The 23610-nt window shown below is 35.9% G+C and overlaps 1 protein-coding gene and 1 non-coding gene across 2 annotated transcripts; both read left to right on the top strand.

Annotated features, from left to right (window-relative positions):
• Window positions 1–3329: 3329 nt before the first annotated feature.
• LOC113188650 (U7 small nuclear RNA) lies at window positions 3330–3391 on the top strand. The gene has a single exon (XR_003301568.1). It is a non-coding gene; the product is annotated as a U7 small nuclear RNA (small nuclear RNA).
• A 6974-nt stretch (window positions 3392–10365) lies between these two features.
• Ghitm (growth hormone inducible transmembrane protein) lies at window positions 10366–23513 on the top strand. Its single transcript, XM_026397013.2, has 9 exons — window positions 10366–10481; window positions 12043–12206; window positions 13719–13818; window positions 15209–15320; window positions 15747–15888; window positions 18543–18651; window positions 19957–20145; window positions 20599–20770; window positions 22258–23513. The coding sequence occupies exons 2-9, from the start codon at window positions 12078–12080 to the stop codon at window positions 22340–22342; spliced, it is 1038 nt and encodes a 345-aa protein (XP_026252798.1). The 5' UTR covers window positions 10366–10481; window positions 12043–12077; the 3' UTR covers window positions 22343–23513.
• Window positions 23514–23610: the final 97 nt, after the last annotated feature.

The following is a 23610-nucleotide window of genomic DNA, read 5'->3' on the forward strand; positions in this document are numbered from 1 at the left end:
TGAACTTCATCAGGGACTGATACAAAGTAATTCACTCAGAAAAAATATATATAATCTATATTTATGGAGTAATGAACTCAGAACCATCTGCTATAAACCAGTAAAGAAGACATTATAAACTGCTAAAATGAGACACTAATCCAATATGATGGTGGTGGGAGTAAGACATTAACAAGAGCAGATTTCAAATAGAATGTAAAAGGTATCCTAAATCCCATAGCATATATAATGTATGAAGGCCTATTTGGTTCACCTCAAGAAAGATAAATGAAGCTGAGAAAAGAAAAACCAGAGAATGATAACAAAAAAAATGCATTAAAAGAGACTCAGTTTAATTGTTAAGGCCAAGAATAAATATAATAGAAGAGTTATTAATAAGATTATCATGTATCACCTCAAACTAGAAACATATTACTTAATTTAATATTCATAGGAACCCTATTAGATACCTATTATAATCTTCATCTTATAGATGACACCTCATTCTACTTGAACTATCAAAACAAAATTCCACAGACTGGATGCCTAAACAACAGAAATTTGTTCTCACAGTTCTGGAGGCTGGAAGTCCAAGATCAAGATGCAATCAGGGTTGGTATCCAGGGAGGGTTCTCTTCCTGGTATCTTCTCATTGTGTCCTCACTGGCTAAGGGAGATCTCTGGTGTTTCCTGCTCTTCTTATAAAGATACCATGTTCCCATCCCTCTGACCTCATTAAACTTTAGTTGTGTGTATAAAGACTTCATCTCCCAGGGCTGGGGATATAGCTCAATTGGCAGAGTGCTTGCCTCACATGCACAAGTCCCTGGGTTCAATCCCCAGCACCAAAAAAAAAAAAAAAAAAAAAAAAAAACTCATCTCCCAATACAGTGACACTGGTGGGGGTTAAAGCTTCAATATACAAATTTGGTGAGAGGTAAGAAGACACAATTTAATCCATAAACTGAAGAATGACTCTTCATGCTTATCTACTCTGTCCTGAGCCCTGGTAGTCTGGCCTCTGGGGACTGTATAGTGCTTAGAGTAAGGTTCAGCCTTTGGGGGGGACAAGCAAGTGATGAGAAGGTCAGTGGCCTTGTGTGGGTTCAGAGATTGAACCCAGGGCCTTGCACATACTAAGCACATGCTTTACCACTGAGCTAAATTCTCAGCCCCTCAACAGTCTCTTTTTGATGTTCCGTGTGTTTCCTACTGGATGCTAATACAATAAGAGGTACCCAGAAGACAGAGCCTCAAAACAGGATTCTGCAATTGCTCACATATTTTATAAGAGCACACATGGTCTCTTTTCTAGACATGTGGTGCTCTCACAATTACTCAAATTATTACTGGTAGTGGTGAGGGATGGAATGTGGGCCCCGAGAAAGGAATTAGCAGATAATCATAGCATATAGTTCTAAGGAAAAATGTGGCACCTGTTTGTTAAGGCCATAGAGGTCATGAGTGCATGACTAATGAAAACCAAGTGACTTTACAACCCAGGATCATATCCTGGATGTTATCTGATCCTTATGATTTTGATATTCTCTGCATTATTCTTTTGTTAATAGAAATAGTGTTTATAGTGACAGACACAAGTAGATGTTGAAGTAGCTACATGAACAAATGCCTCACTCTTATGGTACCTGTTGTTATTGCTTTACCACCTTTTCGTCAACCTAAACCTTTGACTTCCTAGAGTATTCCATATGACTAGTTAAACTAGGAAAGTAAGCATAAGCCTAACTTATAGATGGTTCTCACTTGGTTCTGTCACTTTGGGGCCTGTGGCAAGGCTGTGCATCATGGTAGAGAGCACACAGCAAAGGAAACTGCTTACCTGATGGTGATCAGCAAGCAAGGGAGAGGGGACCTAGTGTCCCAATATCTCCTTTAATTTCATTGGCATATTTAACTTCCTTTAACTAGGTTCCCTCTCTTAAAAGTTTCACCATCTTCCCAATAGTGCCACAGGATGGTGATCAAGCCTTCATCAGATGGGTCTTTGGAGGATGTTCCAGATTCAAATAATATCATAAAGCATTTCAACTCTCATAAAAAGAAATGTGGACTGAAACACAGATCTATGTAGATTGGCTATTGGATTGGCCAAGATTTTTAGAATTTAAAAAAGCAAGATTGGTGTCAAGGTGATCTATGAGAGAAATATTAGATGAACTGGCCCAGAATGTGAAGATGTTTGTGTGCCATATAAATGCCCACCAAAGCACATCCACAGCAGAGGACCCCCTCAATAAGTGGCTCAATGTGATGTCCCATTTTGTCAGGGGTCCTCAAGACAAACCTCAGATTTGATCATTTATTAAAAGGACTCACAGAACTTAAAATTAATTTTATATTTTATAGATAATATAATGTAATATGTATGTAAAACTCCATATATATGTAAATATATGCATATACATACAAAAAGATATGAATCCAGGTCAATCAAGAGAAAAGGTATATCTGGCAGAGTCTGGAGGTCACCAAGCGTGGGCTTCCAGGAATCCTCTCCCGAGTCCCACAAGGTGCACTTGATTCCCCAGTAACAAATTGCAGCAATATGTAAGATAATTTTTCTACCACAGAATCTCACTCAAGCTTATGACCAGAGTTTTTATTGGGGTTTTTTTAAGGTACCGTGTGTCTATGACATTGTAATTTATGAAATTTTAAACCCACCAGAGAAAGGAAGGTGTTCACCATCAATTACATTGCTTGCAGAATCTAGATGAGCAGGAACAGAATGGTTCAGGCTCTGTGCATACACAAGAGTAATATCTAAGAACTCAGTTATCAAGAACCAGAAAAGGGCCAATTATACAAGCCAGCTTTTTTGAGAATATGCAACATTTAAGCAACCAGGCATTTGAGTTAACTCTTCCACACATATTTATCCTGTTGATGTAATTTAGCCTCTGTCAAAGAGGCTTGCCTAATGGGCCCAGGATAAGTGGCCATAGAATCAAGAAGAGAAGCTCTATATGGACTCAGCTATATGGACTCAGCTATATGGACTTTGTCTTATCAAAACTGATTTGACTGCTACTGTCAACTCTTCAGTTTTCCAAAGGCAGAAAAAAATTTCAAAAATTTTCAAAAGCCAGCATTTATTGTCAGGGTTATTTAGTGGACAACCTTCTATCACCAACAGGGCAGCTATTCGGCCTTCAGAGACAGATACTCATTTGTGTTTTAGATTAGCTTTCCCTAACTTCTAAGTTTCTTCCAGCAACAACAATCAATGGTTCATATTAGTATGGGTCTAAATTTGGACTATGTTTCATGGTATGTATTGAATTCAGATAGTATAAGTTCTCAAAGTTTTTTTTTTAAAAATGTTTTACAAAAGTTGCAGCTCTTTTAGAAATTGTCTAGCAGGCTTTCTGGCTATTATCAGAACTCCTCTACACCCTCAAAGAAAAAAAAATTACATTGTGCCTGGTGCAGTAGTGCACATCTGTAATCTTAGCTACTCAGGAGGCCGAGGCAGAATAATTCAAAATTGGCAAGTGTGAGTCCAGCATGGGCAAAATAGCAAGACCTGTCTCAAAATAAAATAAAAAGGGATGGGAATGTAGTTTAGAGGCCCCTGGGTTTAAACCCTAGTACTGAAAATAGGTTTTTACAATGTATTATAATTCATTTTCATTTCCATGTATGTATAAATATTAGAATTATATTATCAATAACTAAAAATTTATTGCTGATATTTTTGTGTGCAATAGTGTTATATTTAAAAATCATTATGGGGAAAATAAATATATTTACTATGTTGGATCTTTCATTCCATGAACATGATACATCAAGTTTATTTGGGCCTTCATTGATTTATTTCATCAGTATTTTGCAGTATTCAGCACATGTAATCTACATTTGTTTTGTTAAAATCATATCTAAGTATTTTTGTGCTAATATAAATAATACTGTTTTATAATCTTGACTTTTATTTGTTCACTGCAAGAATACAGAAGCATGATTGATATATACATGTATTGATGAGGTATCCTGTGATCTCCAATTCATTTAATACTCCTAGAGTGTTTTTTAATAGATTCTTGGGATTTTTTCCATTAATAATAATGGTGTTTTTGATTAAAGATACTTTTGCTTTTTCCTTTCTAATCAATCTGACACCACTAAATGCAGTAATGGCTTTAAGGATTTTTTTTTGTAGATGCCCTTCTATTCCTATTTTGCTAAAATTGTTATGAAGAATGAATATTGAATTTTATAAAATATTTTTGGTGAATCTATTGTTCAGATTGTTTTTCTTCTTTAGTGTTAATATCATAAGTTATATTGACTGGTCTTAAATTTTGAGTCAGCTTTCCATTCTCGGGATAAATCATGTAGTCAAGATACTTTAGCCCTTTTATATGTTGTTGGATTTGACTTCCTAATATTTTGTGGAGAATTTTTGTGTCTGTGCTCATGGTATTAGTCTACTTTTCTTTCTCATTAAGACTTTGTCTGATTTTGCTTTGCAGGAGAGATATTGATTTAATTTTCTTTTCTTACAAGGCTTTTGTCTTGTTTTGTGTGAGTAATCAATCTCATAAAATAAATTGTGAAGTATTCCTTCATCTTTTTTTTTTTTTTTGCCTTAAACAATTGGTAGAATTTATCAAATTAACTGGGTTTGGAGACTGGTTTGCTGAAAGTTCTTGACTAAAATTCAATTTCTCTTTTAGGTGTAGGACTAAACAACATACCAAATTTTTCTTATTTGCCTTCTTTCTGGAGGTAATTTTGATAGTTTCCAAAGAATGAGTCCATTTAATCTCTAAGAGTCAAATTTGAAGATATGGTGTATTTGTAATATTCCCTATTGTTCTAACTCTTTTAATGTCCTCTTTTCTATTTCTGATATTGATCATTTTGTTTCTAATGTTTTTTTTTTTTTCTGGGACAGTATGGATAGTGGTTTAGCCATTTTATTTTTAAAGAATCAGTGTCTTATTTCATGTGCTTTCTCTCTTTTTTTTCCCCTATTTTCAATTTCATTGATTTCTGCTCTTGATAGTTTTCTTCTTTCTGGTTTCTTTGGGCTTAATAAGTCTTCTTTTTTTGGTCTCTTAAGTTAGAAGTTTAGATTATAGATTCAAGGCCTTTATTCTTTTCTATTGCACATACTCAGTATTATAAATCTTTCTGTAAGCATTGCTATACCTTTAAAACACAAATTTTATGTTAGGTATTTATTTTTATTCAGTTAAAAATATATATTCTATATGCTCTTGAGACTTTTTCTTTCATCAATGGGTTCTAGAGAACTGTGTGGATCAATTTTCAAATATTTGAGCATGCTCCAAAACACCTTTCTCTTATTGTTTAATTCCATTATGTGTGGGAGATCAACCTTGCACGTGACTGGGTCACACTCCCCGGCTGGGTGCTGAGGCGCTCAATCACAGAAATGTGGCAGAGCTTTCCCCACCCTCCTTGGGTTCGAGGGTTGTTGTCTCATGCATGGGTGTGTCTTGCTACAGCCCCATGGGTAGAGCTATGCTCACCTGTTCCCTTGTAATATAACCCTTTGCCCTGTTTAGGATAGAATCTTCCATGGAAGTGACTTGTGTGTGTCCCCTTCTCTTACTGTGCCCTTGGGTGTGGCCTACCCTGGTGTCAGTCAACCTGCTGACAGTGGACATCATGAAGATAGACTCAGCCCCCTGAAACCTGACCCCTTGCCTCATTTGAATAGCTTCTCCTCAATAAAAGGGGTCCAGCACATGCTCTCACTCTCTGCAGACCCTTAAGGTCAGAGGAGCTGTCACAGCGACCCCAAAGAAAAAGGTATTTGTGTCTCTTGTGTGGTTATTTTGCGCAGCCAATTAGCCCAAATTAACTGGAGTGACCCCTGAGCCTTTTAGTCACACAAAAACCCGGCAATTAGGTCACAAAATGCCCTTTGTATGATTTTTAACTCATTAAAATCTGTTAAGGTTTGTTTTATGGCTCAGCCTATGGCCTATTGCTATGAATATTCCATGTACACTTGAGAATAATATGTATGCTTCTATTCTCAGGTGGACGTTCTATAAATACCAGTTAAACCAAATTGGTTTTAGTGGTTGCATGTCTCTGATGTCTTCTCAGATTTTCCATTTGTTCTATTGTTTACTGAGAGGAAAGAGTTGATGTTTCCATGTGTATTGTGGATTTGCCTATTTCACCTTTCTCTTCTATGTTTCTGCTTCATTATTTGACCCTCAGTTTTGTAATAAGGTCCAATACATCTAGAGTCATTTTGTCTTTTTGATGAATTTCACCTTTTGTCCTCATGTAATATCCCTTTAATCCCTAGTAATCTTTCTTGTTCTAAAGTCTACTTTGTCTAAAGTTAATATAATTAACTTATCTTTCTTTGATTAGTGTTTCTTGATCTTTTCTTTCATATAATGTTTATATACACTACAATACATTGAGTGGATTTCACATAATGGCATACCGTTGTGTCTTCTATTTCAATTCAATCTGAAAACCTCTTTCCTTAATTATTATATCTAGACCACTTACAATTATTGTGATTATTGACCTATCGGATTTAGGTCTATCATTTTGTTATTTGTTTTCTCTGTTCACCCTTTCTGTGCCTTCCTTTAGAATGTCTGACAATATTATAGTATCCTATTTTAATTTATTTTTTTACTTTTTAGCTCCTTGTATATTTTGGTGGTGGTGGTGTGGTTCCTTCAGGGATTATTATAATGACTTTTATAATCTATTTGGAGTTAATATTTTATCACTTAAAAAAAACTGAGATGCCTGGCCACCAAATAGGTTTCATGGTCCCCTTCATTTTCTTTATGTTCAGGCTATCATAATTATTACAACTACATACATTGAAAATCCCATATTATTGTGTTACAAGTTTTGCTTTTGACACTCATATATTTTAAAGACTTTAAGAAGAGAAAGTAGTCTATTATATCTACTCAGTTATTTTCCATGTCTGTTGTTCTTTATTTCTGAAGTTCCAAGTTTCTCTCTGATATCATTTCCCTTTACCCTGAAGATATTTCTTTAGCATGTCTCTTAGAACATACGTGTGGCAACAGATTCTCTTACAATTCATTTACCTGAAAATGATTTTATTTATCCTGAATTCTTGAAGGATATTTTTACTGAAAAATCATGCTATCTTCAAAGCAGCACTGAGCAGGGCAGGATATGAAGATTCATTTAGTCTAATCCCTTAGCTAAAAAACTGAAAAACTGCCAATTGGATGAATATAAAAATGAACTTCATTTTTCCTTAAGTGACTCAATGTTGCTTCTTAAGGGACTAGTCAATTTAAGGAGGACAGCACTATATTTTCCATTCTGATAAACTTGGGCTAATCTGATAACCTGTCAGTCAGATTCAGAATTTATTATCATTAGTCATGTTTGAGATTTATGTTCAATGCGAGGGAGGGATTTTTATATTCAATGGAAAATGTGTGACCTGTTCTCTGTGCCTCCACTCTACCCTCAGTCAGGACACCCATATGCAAGGTGATGCTTTGGGCATGATCCAAAGAAAGCAATCCCCTTCTCAACAGTGGCTTCATTTTCCTTCTGTGGCTGGAATGATTAAACTCTGAGTTTGGCAGTTTGGTTTCTCACCCAACCAGTCAGATGCTGGCTCTGTCCTGTAGCACACTAATGATCTATTATGCTCATCTGGGCATTTCAACCATGCATAATTCTAGTGTCAGCATCCTAAAGGGTGAAAACAAGCAGATACAAGTTCACGGTTATAGTCTAGAAGCAAATCTCAAATCCAAGGGGAAACAGTAAGGGGAGATCTTGACCCACCTCTCACCTGTGTTAGTCAGTTTTCCACCACTATAACAAATATCTGAGATAATCAATTTACAAAGAGAAAAGGTTTATTTTACCTCAGGATTTAAGGGATATCAGTCCATGATTGGTCAGTCCTGTTGCTCTGGGCCTGAGAAAGCACATCATGGTGCCAGCATGGTACTGGCTCATTTCATGGCTAGCATTAAAATAAATAAATAAAAAAGAAAGAGAAAGAGGACCAGCATATCACAATCCTCTTCAGGGCACACCCTTAATGACCTAAAGACTACCCACTTCTTAAAGGTTCTACCACCTCCCTTGTTCCAGGGTACAAGATTTCAATACATGGGCCTTTGGAAGACATTCAAGATACAAACCACAATACCACCTGCTATGTTTTTGACCACTCAGCAGATACATGAAAAGTGGGTGTTTGTTGGTCTCCACATTCAGAAACGGATGTTCCCAACCTTTCCAGAAGTAACACCTTCCCTTTGTTGGGAGACCTTCTGGAGAGAATAAAGTTTAAATCCCTTGAAAACTCTCTTTTTACCTCTCTCATACTCACAGCACAGCTCCTGATGGAAAAGTCTAGTGGGGCAGAGGGAAAGTATTTATTTCAACTAAAAATAAATATATTCCCTTTTGTTCTTGTTTCTGAATTTTCTCCACTATAAGTCAGCACTTCCCATGTAATCAGCAGGTAAAGAATAAGGAAACAACAGTCTATTAAAAAAAAAAAAGTTATGATGTGATATTCAACACTAGAATTCAGGATTTGAGCCTTTTTATCTCTCCTATATTCTAGACCTTAGAGGCTGTGGATTTACAATTTAACACTACCTACAGGTTTTACTTATCTACATCCCCCACATCTCTATCTCCTCTATCCTTTCTCCAAATTAATGGTGTAATTATCTGCCCAATTTCACTCAATTCAGAAAAGAGAAATTACCAAGGGTACCTCCCTCACTCTTATCAACTATATTCTATCAGTCATTAAAATCCTGTAAATTTCACCTCAGCAACATTATCTCTGTCATAAGCCTTCCCTCTGTCCCTCTATTGTTTTATTTCCAGACTTCATCACCTTTTGCTGGAATGATTACAATACCAAATCCGGGAGTCAAAGGAACCTCTCCCCACACACAGTGCCACTGAGCTATCTTCCCAATAATGGGACCAGCTTCTATCCCTACTTCAAAATATTTCATGCCAGTGGTAACAGCCACATACTTTAAAAAGGAAAATAGGAAATCAGAAATTTTTCTTCCCTTACAAAGAGAATAGCAATTTTGAAGGAATCCTGAGTCATAGACTTCAAGATTCTGTTTATTCAGACATTGTGTTGTAAATTCCTCCTTTTTGCTGATAACAGAAGCTCTAGGAAACGAATATCACTAAAGGAGCTAAACAGAGATCCTAGTTGCTAACTAATCAAATCCAGTTAAGATCTAAAGTAAGATTAAATTGCTCATGCTGGATCTGTTCAGTACCTTCAGTGACAGATTTCTTTAGTGTTTGCCTGCCATTTTCCAGTAACAGATAAGAACTCTGTTATTGTGTAATTGTTTTATTAGCCACATTCAAAAAAAAAAAAAAGCAAAACTTTATGTTTGTCAGTAATACAGGGTTAGGAGATGATCATAAATCACAATTAGCAATTGCTTAGTAGGTAATAAAATTTCTTGTTGTTAATGACCTTATCAATAGTATCACCCCTCTAGTGCTTTACCCTGCCTTTTCTTCACAGTACTTATCACCAGCTTAAAGTGTTGTATTTGCCTATTTTGTCTTCACCAGAAACTGAATGCCTTAAAGGCAAAGGCTTTGTTTCACCAAACAGGGGTACCCAATGCATTTTAATCAGTTGTACACATCTATAGCCCAGAGCCTGGTTCAAAGCAAGCTTCCAGTAAATACTTATTTAAGGTTAAGAGAGAGAAAGTAATAATAAAAAGGAAGGGGGACTTCCCCTAGAAACCAGAAATGGCTTTTACATAATGAATTACTCTCAATGAAAGCATCTTAATAGTCATCGGAAAAACCCTGGAAGGAGGAACAGTCACTTGTATATGCCCTATTACACAGGTACAGACTGAAACTTTTAAGTGCTGTCTCAAGGCAATTTAAACCAAGACAAAAAACTTCGAGACTCAACAATCTTAACTCTTTACGTCAGACCCAAGAAATAGTTTGGCTCCTGTCAGAAATTACCACATTTGGCATGATTACTTCTCTCACAATAAAAGCACAAGAGGCGGCATTAGGATAGAACAGAGTGAATGAATCATTTTCGACTGTAACATTACACTCGGTTTTTTAAATATTTGTATCAGCTACGAGGATAAAGGTTGGAACAAAATAGAGAGCACCACTACCAAGAGCAAATATGGCCGAGAAGGCTTCCCAGCCCGCACCCAAAATGGACGCTGACTGTGACGTTTCCAACCACAATCCTCCACTGGTCCCGCCCCCCCAACCGGAACCCCGGCTCCCGACTATGCCCACCCTTCCTTCGTAGGCTTTCTCATGATTGGTTGTTTGTACTATTTACATCTTCTCCGGATGTGGCGTCACTCAGTGAGCCTCGGAGACTGCGCGCGCACAGGCAGTAGGGAGCGGGTGGAAGGCGAGGAGGTGGGGTGTGCACGTTTCGCAGGCCCGGAAGGGGAACTGCGTGGAGGAGGTCACCGGGAACTGAGGTACTTCTCCTTCGAACCGACTTGAGACCCTCTCAGCACTCTGTAAAGCCCGCTTTATGGGGCGTCTTGGCAGTACTGGGGGGGGGGGTGCGGGCTGGAGGCGGCGGCTCCATTGGCTGTCACAGCTAGGCTGCGGGTCACAGTCGCCGTCCTGTGGGTGACCCCCATGAATGAGCGGCAGCCTTGGGGTCCCCGACCAGCGGACAAAAGCCTCTCTTGCTGGTTGCTGCCGCTTGGCAACCAGGTGCTGAGTCATCCAGCCTCCGAGCCTCACTGCCGCGGCCTTGGCAGATAACGGAGCGACCTACACGGGGGCGGGGTGTCGTAGAGTGTGCGCTCACTTTGGAAGGTCGAAGGCTTTCCGTCGGGTTAGACCGGGCGCCGGAGCTCGTGCCTTATGTAAGGGGCGGTGGTGGTTTATACAAAATTAGCTAAGGTATTTAAGAGGCCTAATACCTGTTCAAGGTCACTTTTAACTTGTGGTAGAAGCGGGATTCCCACTCTGGGTTGTTACAGGACACCGAAGCCATCCTGCGCCAGTCAGTGGGCTGGGGAAGATAAGGGTTGAGATGATGTAATGGCATGCAAGTACCAGAAGGTCTTGGTATTTTCCCAAAGGACAGATGTCCAGTGTTGTACACCATTCATAGGTCCAGTGGCAGTGATGGAGACATTCATCTGTTTTTACCTTTGGGGGGCGGGGGCTAGTTAAATCATATTACTAGTTCATTTCTAGAAGTAGACCCTCTAGAAGCAATGTAGGACCCAGGAGTCTACATTTTAAGATGCATCTTGACAGTTTCAAAGCGTGTAGTCCCAGGATCAGGTATGTGGTCTGAACACTGTTTTGGTCACGTTTTCTTGCGTTGAAGATGAAGAAAATGAGACACAGAAGGATGGTCACTTGCCTCAGATTCACTACAGATGATTGGCAAAAATGGGCTAGTAGCCCAAGTTGGCTTACACTTCTCGTTGCATTCTTACCTGTCTGTCATAATCATCTTAGCATTGCAGAAAGACATTTACCTGATTTCTTATTGAACACTTTTCTGGTGTAATCTCCCTCAGAGCTAAGAGAATCAAAATTTTAGCATACTTTTCTTTGAAATCACCATTGTAGCATGAGGAAAACCTGAGTAACTGAGTTTGCTTTTAAAGATTAATTGCCCTTATTGTAGTTGTAGAAAGGCATAAGTAATAAAGTCAAAATTACATATTTTAAAAGTTATCACAGACTTTAATCATGTTAAAAACAGTAACATCCATTTTGACTTACAAATAACTTCTCAGAGTCATACATCCTATTATTGGTCAAATTGGAATTAAAATCTAATTTAGTGGTCCATCCCAAACTGGGTTCTATGGGATAGATTTCTTAAATTAGAAGAGGCAGGCAGAGGCCTCCTCATTGAAAATTAGAGAAGTTGCTTTATTCCATATTTTTTTGCCCTACTAAAAGATAAGTTATTCCTTCTATCCTCTTTCTCTTCCATGTCCTTCCCTTAATTAATGGATTTTGTTTGGGGTTTTCTGTTTTTTGTTTGTCTGTCTTTATAACTAGCGGTTAGATCTGCTTGGTAAACCTGGTGTGTCACCATGCTGGCTGCAAGGTTTGTGTGTCTCCGGACACTACCTTCCAGGGTTTTCCATCCAGCTTTCACCAAGGCCTCCCCTGTTGTGAAGAATTCCATCACTAAGAATCAATGGCTTTTAACACCCAGCAGGGTAAGGATAATTTGAATGTTTTCCTATTGTCTTTTTCTGTCTTTTTAGTGTTTGGCTTCTCTTGATGTCCTGAGATTGGTTTGGGTTGGTTTGTTTGGGGAGATTTTTTGCTGCTTTTAATTATTTACAAGTAATGATTTACTAAAAAAATGAATAGTAATAGCCAGCAGGTGGTGCACTCCTGTAATTCCAGCAACTGGAGAGGCTGTGGTTGGAGGATCATAAGTTTGAGGCCGGCCTAGCAACTTGGCAAGGCCCTGTTTCAAAGTGAAAAAGGATGAGGGATGGGGCGGGGTCGTGTAGCTCAGTGGTAGAGTGCTTGCCTGATATGCACAAGGCCCTGGTTTTAATTTCTACATGGCAAAAAAAAAAAAAAGGACTGAGGATGTAATTCAGTAACAGAGTGCCCTTGGGTTCATTCCCTATTACCAAACAAAAGCGAATTAAAAAAACAGTAATGTCTCTAATTAGATGGTTTTCCCCATCAATTTTCTTTCATCCTGGTTCTTTTTTATTATGTATGAAAAAGGGCTCCTATAGCTTTTCTTTGATTTACATCTCTTGGGGTTTCTCACTCAGAAAATTGAGAGTAAATAGTAAGGGATCAATAGTTACATGGTGGGTGCAACAAGGAAATTTTGAGTGGTGCCTGTAACCAAATGCTTAAGAACCCGGAGATATTTTCATATTTTCAGTGAGCCAATGTTATTTTTTTTTTATTTTTTGTAATTGTAGATGGGCAGAATGCTTTTGTTTGTTTATTTTTATGTGGTGCTAAGGAGCGAACACAGGGCCTCACACATGCTAGGCAAGCTCTCTGCCACTGAGCTACAGTCTCTGCCCTCCAGTGAGCCAATGTCTTATTAATAAGTTAGTAAAGATACTATTTTAGCTCTTATTCAGAGACTGATGAAATCTATCAGGTTAGAGAGAAGCCCATTTTCTTTTACAACAGAGTTCTCCCCTAGTAATCAAGTGAGTAGGAATGTAAGTTTTGAACTGTGAGATAATTAAGGAGAATACACAGTAGCTAAAAAGTCAGTTTTTCCATCTTGGAGTAACTGTTCCAGCATTGCAAAAAAGCCAAAACAGAAGCAGTAGTCATAGCTTCCCTTGACTTCATATTCAGGAGAAAGACTTTTTTTTCCTTGAACCAATTTTTCACATAACAGAATATAGCTAATGATTTATTTGTATTTTTTAAAATAGTACTAAATTCTCATCTTGAGATTTATAATAATTCTAGGTATATAAATAAAATATGTAATTTATGAAAGGAAATAATTCTGAAACTCAAACCAAGAAGTGTATAATAAATTAGTGAATCGCCATGAAGAGGAAGCACAGTTTGCTCCATATTTAATTTGGTTGAATATTATTGACATTACATTATAGAGAGTATCAAATTTCTTTTAACTATAGAGTTTTCTAGTGTAAAGAGAGCCTCTATTTTATTATTAAACATACTGTTTGGGTATAGATAATATATCTTTGTATATATATATATATCAGGAGTATGCCACCAGGACAAGAACTGGGATCCGCCGTGGGAAAACTGGCCAAGAACTCAAAGACGCTGCAATGGAACCATCAGCGGAAAAAATATTTAAAAGTAGGTGGTAGTTTTTAACCTGAAGTATATGATGTTTTAAGAAGTCCACGAATAACTTCCTAAAAATATCTACAAACCTGTATATATGTGCATTTTCTGAAAGAAAGGTCATATTTCTGTCAAGAATCTGATGATCCAAAACACATTAGTACTTTGCATTGGATTCAGTGGTTCCAGGTTTCATGTATTTCTTCCAGTAAAAATTTTACTTCTACCTTTTTTTTTTAAGGAAGAAATATAAAAGATTATTAATATGCCATAATTTTAAAGGTATAGTCTGTTAAGGAAGTTCATTTAGTATTATATAGAATCTTCATTTGAGCATATAATGTTAAGAATATGGCACCAAAACATACATATTCGGAAAAGCCTAGCTATCTAAGAAGGGACCTCAAACTGCCCATTTGGGACCTTTCAGAAATGCATTACCTTAAATAAAGTCACTTCAGTTCACAGTTTGGATTTCAGCTTTGCTAATTCCATAACTAGATTGTTAATCTTCCCAGTGCTAAATAGTCTTATAAAACGGCAGTGTATTATAATGGAAAAAAGCCCTAGTCAATTACTAGGTTGATCCTAGAGAACAAAAAATAATTCTATAGCAACAGCATAGTAACGTTCTTAGTAAACAAATTTAAATTGAAGGGAATGATACTCTTTATGAGCATCTTTGTCCATTGAGATAGAGTTGACAAGTTAATTGTTGGTACTCTTAACAAGAGCATCCTCTCCCTTGACTGTACTGCATAAACACTGATTACTTTTTTTTTTTTCTTCTTTGGTTCTCTTTCTAGATGCCATGTAAGCTTTATCTTTGCTAATACTACTTTAGGACACAGTATAGATGATTATTTATAAATATTTTATCTTTTACTGTCTAAAAATTCCACGAGAACATACCCCCCCCCAACTCCTTTTAATAAAGTGTTTCACAGAGTCATCTCCACAGCTGTAAACATACTGGCAGACCCCACCAAAATACTGTTGGAATGAGGTTGAAGGCTCATAAAATCTGCCCCCTCCCATTTCTAAATAGGAAAAAGCTTTTTCCCATTTCTAAATATGTTGGTCTCAAATTTCAAGTTCTCCTGCCTCAACCTCCCAAGTAGCTAGGATTGCAGATGTGAGCTATAGCACCTAGCTCGTCCTCCCCCCACCCTTTTTTTTTTTTTAGTGATTATTACACCTTTGTTTCAGGGTGTTCTTCAGTATGGTCTCCTGACCTTGAGAACATTTCTAAAGGTCCACACAAGATAATTCTAGCTATTATGAAGAAATACAGTATATCATTGATGCCCCCCTAATAAATGTCAAGAAGGCTTTACCTCCAGCACTTTAGTGTAGTTGAGACATGACAGTATTAACTTATATTTTCTCCTGTGTTCTGCAGTTGATCAGATGGGAAGGTGGTTTGTTGCTGGAGGAGCTGCTGTTGGTCTTGGAGCATTGTGCTACTATGGCTTGGGAATGTCTAGTGAGATTGGAGCTATTGAAAAGGCTGTGTGAGTAAATTTGTTCCCAGATGATCCCAGAAACCTTCCATAAAGATTCCAGTTCTCATTCTTTAATCTTTAACCTTTAGTCACTAGTGGAATGTTTTGTATCCAGTCTTCATCTATGTATATACATGAATAAAAATAGAATCACTTTTTGCTTTTTTGGCCTATATGTATTCAAATCCAAGTAAACATCTTTTACCAAGGCTATACATGTTTAAGCAAAGAGAAAATATGTTGCTTTTTAGGTGTGCCAAAAGTTTGTTTTATATTATTTAATCTTTATAGTAACTTCAAGTTATACATAATTTCCATGATAAATGAAGTGAATACAATTGAGAATATTAAAGTGATTTATCCTAATGTCACTGAGCCAGTGAATGATTCAACCAGAATTCATATCCCTAACTAACCATGTCATGTTTCTTACAGAATTTGGCCTCAGTATGTGAAGGATAGAATTCATTCTACCTATATGTACTTAGCAGGAAGTATTGGTTTAACTACTTTGTCTGCCTTGGCAGTGTCTAGAACACCTGCTCTTATGAACTTCATGATGAGAGGCTCTTGGGTGGTAAGTCAGCTTTTATTTTTCTTGAAAGTGTAAAGATCAAAAGATTAGATGAATTATACTGGGGTAGTAAATGGAAGTATACAGTTTTAGGAAAGTTGTAGTTCAGATGATTATATGACTTTTTAGTACAGCTGAGATTAATAAGGAAGTACATTCTTAGCTGCTATTCTTTGTTGAGTATAAAGCATTCTGTGCTATTAAGAGTAGGATAGTGCTGCCACTGTTATTCCTAAGCTTCTTGGCCTTATGTAAGATTTTATGTTCATTGAATATTTCTTGAATGCTTGGATTTTTATACACACCAGAATAAGATTTCAGATGGGGGCCTCTTCACACTATTTAGTATAAGCTGAACTGGACTCCATGGTATGGGATATGTAATAAAAAGTAGAAAGCACAAAAGTTAATAGAAGGACTGTTTCTATCTTGGACTCTTGGAGCAGTTCTGTGAAAGAGACAATTCATCAGGGCTATTGAAGGTTAACATATTTATTTGATTTTTAGAAAAAGGTAAGTGTAATTCAGCTTTACCAAACAACTTGAATAAAGAAGAGATAGGAAAATCTAATTTGAAAAGGGGCTTACAATCCCAGTAAGAGTAAAGTTTCATGTGTTTAAGGTGTGGAATGTAAAGAAGACATGGTTAGAAAGAGTATGTTTGATTTCTAAGCTAAGGTGATTACCTAAGCCATTGAAGGCCGTTAAAGAGACTAAAAAAGCAAAAATATGGTTTGTATTTGAATGTTCAGAATTGATGTGGAAGAGACATGAAACAGGTATACCAACTGTGCCTTTATAACCTCTGAAACATAGGATAACAACCTTAACTACAACAGTAAATGAAACTAAGGGAAGAGGTGAGAGAGATTATGTAGTACTTAACCAGTTCCCTCCATCAGGAACCCAAATCCATCTTTCAGATTTGTGGTAGTTCCATTATATTCTACTTTCTAAGAAGAGAACTATTTATGGTATCATTACCATTTGGACACTTAACATAGTCTAGGATCATGCATATCATGAATCTCTCAGCCTAGAGGTTCATGAATGCACAGTGAACATGGTTATTCTCACCAGCAATGTCAGTTTGAATCAAAGGTGAATAATTTAAAACAATACTTTTGTAATAAAACACAAAATATTTAAATGTACATAAAATTTTAGGCCTTAAAATAAGACTTAAAGAAGTTTTGAGCTGCAGCTGTACCCTCAATCCTCTTTGGTCAAAAGATTATTCTACTCTGCTTTCAAGGATAATTAAGTAAAATCGTTGGGCAAGTCAAACACAGGTGCTACAGTAATGAAGATGTAGCCTTTTGGAGATGAGATAAAGTGAGTTTGCCCCAAGTGCTTTGGAATAGAGAGGCATCTGGCACTGCTTTAGGGCAGTCAAAGTGCCTAATAGAAAAAACTCAAGATGAAAAGTTCAGAAACTCAGCCTTATAGCAAGGAGGTGTGCGTAGGCCCAGTAGACACCAGTCAGTGTACCTGGAATGTAGAATGTAGAAAGGTAAAAGGCAAAAAATGAGACTGAATCACGAGGGACCTCTGAAGAAAATAAATGTAATTTTAGTAAATACCCTGAAAATGTTATGCATGGAGGCTGTGTGAAGTTTTTGGTAATTGTCTCTCCATCGGAAAATTTTCTTCATTAATTGGGGTTTTTTGGTCCTCTGAAAAAAACAGCTGTTCTGCTTACCTGTACTTTATATTGTAGGCTGAAAATTCTGATGTCCTTGGGTTAGACAGACAATACAGATAAGGATACAGATAAGGAGGCCTGGTATGGCCCATGGGATTATAGGCATCTAAAAACATTTAGATTTTAGGAATAGTTGATCAAACACAGCATATCTGCTGTCTGATTTTATCCAAAGACTGCATGTTTGCAATCTCTGCCTTAAGTTCCTTGAAAATGGACTCACTCTTATTCCTATCACACATGTTCTTATCATAACACAACATTTAAATGTTACAACCTTGGAAATCACCTAAGATAGGCAAAGAAAAAGGATGATGACAAATTCAGCCACAAACCTGCAGGTACAGAAATGTGGGGTCTTATATCTCATTGTTTTCCACATGTTATGACATTCACCTTCAGTTTTTCAGACTCTTTTAAAAATTATTTCAAGGAAATGTGATATAATGTGATATATATATATATATGTGTGTGTGTGTGTGTGTGTGTATATTCATATATATGTATATATATGTGTGTGTATATAAACAGACATGTATGTTGTATGGTAAATATATGCATTTATAAAGATAGACATGTATATTTCACATACTATTTGTGTTATATTAGAATATATATTTTAATCAAAAATAATTATTCTGTGGTTTTTGAAAGGATTTTGTTAATTGTTAAAAGATGTTGCTGCCAGTCCATTCTCCACTTGTATACTTGAAGCTGCAGAACCTCATATATAGCAGGAGGAGGCACTTCTCCTAACTTAACCAAAACTGAAATAAACCATTGCCTTAATGTGCTGGGAAAATATAGAATGCCATTTATCCTTTATAAAAACTGGTTTATTAGAAGTGCCTAATTGTATTTGAAACTTATGGTGTCAGATATTTATAAACATCTTTATTTTTATTTAAAGATCTGGTGTTTCTTTGTGTGTTTTTTCTTCAATGTATTTTAGACAATTGGTGCAACCTTTGCAGCCATGATTGGAGCTGGAATGCTGGTACACTCCATATCATATGAGCAAAGCCCAGGCCCAAAACATCTTGCTTGGTTGCTACATTCTGGTATGTTCTGTTTTTAAATTGTTACTGAACAACCTTGAAAACTGTGCCCTTTTTAAGTGGCTTTTCACAGTTGTAAATGATTGTTTTAAATGTCAGCACAACTAACATAAGTTAGTGAAATGGTATATGTAGAAAACAAAATTTTCTGTAGTCATTACTGGTTACATTATTGCTTAACCTTTGCTTTGAAAGGTTGTTTCTGATACTAAGACTTTAAGCCACCCCAATATTAAATACGTTCCCTGTAGCAGTCTAGTATGTGCATAGATTTACCTTTGTGTATCTTATCCAGTGTCAGGAGGATTTCAAATCTGATACGTATCTTCTGAGATCCCCTTTTGTCTGGTATTTTTAGAAAAAGGGAAAAACTGAAGGTATAGAAAGTTGCTAAAATGTTTGTTGCCAATTACAAAACTGATGGGAATCCTAAGAGAAATGTCACAGGTCGAAAATTTTATCCAGTTATCTTTCCTAAAACAAAAGGTGTTTTTAAATTAGCCATCATCATGAAATACAGTATGCCTTATTATTTATTCATACCTTATTACTTGATCTAAAAGTGGTGCTCTTGCCCAAGAGACACGCTAGTTTTGAAAATTCAGCATGAAGATAGGTAGCACTTGCCTGTTCTATGTAAGATAAACTACATTTAACAAAAGGGTAACTTCTACTCAGCACTTGACTAATGCCTTATCCAGGACTTTTTTTTCTCAGTTAAGGAATTACATTTGCATCACCTTTGTTCTTTAAATTAATAATGCTTTCCACTATAATTTTTATGAAGATGTTTATAAATATCTGACGCCTAAAATAATTTTTATAAGCTGTGATAGCATTCTCTAGTACACAAATAACAACACTGTCCTGTAAGTTCCTGTATTTTCCATTTTCCATCATAACACTCTTGCTCTTATTTTACTGTATTCCCTTTTGGCAGCACTAGTTTTCATTTTTGTTTTAGGCCTTTTTACTTTAATTCTTGAATCTATAATTTTGTAAAAAACTGATAGTGGGTTTAGATCCAAATAGTGAGCTACTTGGAATTTTTATAAAGTTACCCAAAATTTAGGTTAATGTTTGTTATAGGTTGTCACTGACTAGGAAATAATGTTAATGTAATAATAGAATTTGGATAGAAACAGGTGTGGGTTGTGGAATTTGGAGGGTAGTATTATCTAAAGGGAAAGCTTTTTATAATATTGCTTAAAATAAAGGCACAATATTTTAAGATAGTACATTCAATATGGCATTTGTTCTTTGGTGGTTATTTAGTAAATACATAACAAAAACTTGCTCTTCCTCCAGGTGTGATGGGTGCAGTAGTAGCTCCTCTGACGATATTAGGAGGACCTCTCCTTATTAGAGCTGCATGGTACACAGCTGGCATTGTGGGAGGCCTCTCCACTGTGGCCATGTGTGCCCCCAGTGAAAAGTTTCTGAACATGGGAGCACCCCTGGGAGTAGGCCTGGGTCTCGTCTTTGTTTCCTCACTGGGTAAGCTGCTATGCTTTAACATTTTTAGTACTTGGTTCTTATGTCCTGAAATATGCAACACTCAAATATTATAATTAAGAGTCATTCTTTAAAAGTTGTTTTAAAAGTTTATGCTAATTTGGTTGGGTTTCATTGATATAAAAAAAATCTTATTGGTTTTATAAGATAAAATCTAAAATGGTTTAGAGAACATGAAAATTGCTCTGATACAGGAATCTTCCTATGATATGGGCAGGAGACCCATTGGAGGAATGAATGCCATGGATTTTTGAACAAGTATAAGTAACATTAGAACATATACTCACTTGTCTTATTAGTTGTTCAGTATACCAAAGATATTTGATTAATTAAATTATTAGTCCAGTTATAAGAAATTCCTTTTTTAACAAATCTTAATTTCTTTTATTATTTTATTAATTAATTAATTAATTTATCTTTAAATTTTGGTTTCAGGATCTATGTTTCTTCCACCTACCACTGTGGCTGGTGCCACTCTGTACTCAGTGGCCATGTATGGTGGATTAGTTCTTTTCAGCATGTTCCTTCTGTATGATACTCAAAAAGTAATCAAGCGTGCAGAACTAATACCAGCATATGGATTTCAAAAATATGATCCCATCAATTCGTAAGTAGTCTTTACCATTGTTACTGTTATGGTTTTTTTTTTTTGTTTCGTTTTGTTTTGTTTTGTTTTGTTTTGTTTTTTTTGTCTGTTTTGTTTATGGCTTTTTTAGTTTCTTAGAGTAGTACCATAATGAAATATCACAAGCTGATGGCTTAAACAACAGAAATTTATTCTCTTACAGTTCCAGAGGCCAGAAGTATGAAATTAAGGTTGGTACCTTTTGAGGCCTCTGAGGGAGAATCTGTTCCATGCCTCTCTTAGCTTTTTGTTACACTGGCAACCGTTGGCATTTCTTGACTTTTGTAGATACATCACTCCAATCACTGAACTTGACTGGCATTCTCCCTAAATGTCTCTCATTGTCTCTTCTTAAAAGACAACCAGTCATATTTAGAGTAAAGGCCCATCCTAGTCCAGTATGGTCTCATCATAACTTATATCTTGGTTACATCTTCAAAGACCATATTTCCAAAAAAGGTCATGTTCGCAGGTACCAGGATTGGGCTTCAACATATCTTTTGACGAAATACAGTTCAGCCAACATCAATGACTTTATCAAATTTTACCATTTTATTTCTGTTGCAGTTTTATCTCCTGTCTCTTAATAAACTGTGTGTGTATCCAAAAAACTAATCATTTTGCAACTAAGTGTAATATCTATATACTTGTCCAATTCAAAGTATTTTACCTATTTTTGTTAATTAGGCCTAGGGTGCAACAATGAGCTCTTCGTCAGTTTTTTGAATAGTATATATTTGACAGACTTTAGAACTAAAGAAAAGGTAAGTATTAATCACATATTTTTGGAAAATAATCGACTTGGAATTTTTAAAGGATGAGTATCATTCTAAAAATTAGATATTCTTCAGCATACAGGTTATATTTTGAAGATATTGAACTTTTGTTGACATTTGGTGTTATATATTCTCTTTTTCCCCCTTTGGATTCTACCAAACTAGTTTATTTTTAAAATTTTTCTAGAATTTCATAAAGTCTGTCACATTCTTAAAGTAATTTGTTTTTCTGTATCTAAAAATAAAACAATGTAATGGTTTAAAAATTGTTGCTGTAAAGCTTACAGATTGGAGCAATTTTTCTTAGGGGATTAGGGTAGATATGTTATATTTTAAAATGCTAGACTTGTGTCTAGCAAGTTTTTAAAATAAAGGTGTTTTTTGGTTTTGTCTTGATTATTTCATTGTCTGTCACCCAGCCTATTTTGCAGTAAGCTGTACTCCTAGCAGATGGTCAGAGAATAGACTAACGGTTTTAAAAACTGCCTATAATATTTTAAAAGATTGGTATATTACAAGGAAACCTTGTATTTCCTAATTTAGGGCTTCTGTAGTTGGCAATTAAACATCATATTTTTAACAAATTTCTATTTCATGTATTTAGAACCAGATAATGAATATTGCTTTTTCTTTTACATATTAAAAAAGCTTTAGAATTGCATCATTTATAATGGGCATAATTTTCTTTCCTAGGATGTTGGGAATCTACATGGATACACTAAATATATTTATGCGAGTTGCAAGTATGCTAGCATCTGGAGGCAACAGAAAGAAGTGAAGTAACAGCTTCTGGCTTCGCTACTGAATCAGATGTCTTGCTTGTTTAACAGCACATATTTGTCACATAGTTTGTACAAGCAGCTTTCCGTGATGTTTAGAAGTTAGGAACATATGTTGTCAACATGGTTAAAATTTCCAGTAATGTGATCCTTCAGGTTTGCTTTTTCTTCTAGAGAATAAAGTCAATAGTTCTCTTTCAAATAAGCACATACATTTCCAATTTTCATTTTTAAAATACTATAACAAAATATGAAATCTAAGGTTTGTGTTATAAGAATTTAAGCTTTTAAGTTTATTGGGTTAAGTTAGCAAACTCATGTTTGCCTGTATATTTGGGGGAGATGCAGAATGTTGAAAATATGGGTTTTGGTATAGAGACCAGAGAGAAGTAAAAGGTCATCTGCAGTCTTTTGTTGAATACTCATATGTCTTAGCTGTGTGATCATGGGAAGCCAGTAAGAGTCATCTAGGTATTTGAAACAGTTGCTATTTTCCCATGTGTCTGTGAAACAGAGCTGATTAAATCTGCTCTGCTTCTCATTGCTGTCTTTACATTGTGGATATAATGATTGGCTTCTCATTGTTAGGGCAATCCAGAGTGTTAATCATAAGGAGAATTCCTGATAGAATTATGTGAGTTTTACTTTTGAATCTTTTGTTTCAAGATAAAATATTTATTCATAACATGAAACTTAATGCTTTTTTTTTTAAGTACACAAAAGATGTGTTTATAATTGCTTATCTCTTCAAACTCAGGAGCCTTTTTCAGAAAAGTCTGTTGCTTACACTAGAGATTATGAAAGCAGTTTTCTCAAAAAACTGATGGTTTCTTGCATTCCCTCTGAGACTAATAAGCACTTAACAAGCAAAGCAAAAGTAGTGTTTGTGAAACACATGAATCAGACGTATAGTAGGGAAAGTGCTTCGTTAGTGTCCACTAGCAGTTTTCTTTCTGTCCTGCATAAACCACTACTTAGCTTTTTTGTGATTATTTTTTTGATACAAGAGTTATTTTTGGAAGTCTTTAATGAATGGAAAAAATATGTATGATTATTGAGATGATTGCTGTTTTTGAGAAATATTTATTACAGTAATCCAGAAATAACTATTTTAACCATCTCAAAGTATATAGGATGCTTATTTCTGAAATAATAAAGGTTTCAGCCAGATGGTAATTGGTCTGCTTTTTCCAACTAAACCACATGAACACCATTTTAATAGGGATTTATTTGTTCAAAACAGCAACTTAGGCGTTTGTCAATAGTA

This window comes from Urocitellus parryii, chromosome 5 (assembly GCF_045843805.1).
Source record: "Urocitellus parryii isolate mUroPar1 chromosome 5, mUroPar1.hap1, whole genome shotgun sequence".
NCBI lineage: Eukaryota > Metazoa > Chordata > Mammalia > Rodentia > Sciuridae > Urocitellus > Urocitellus parryii.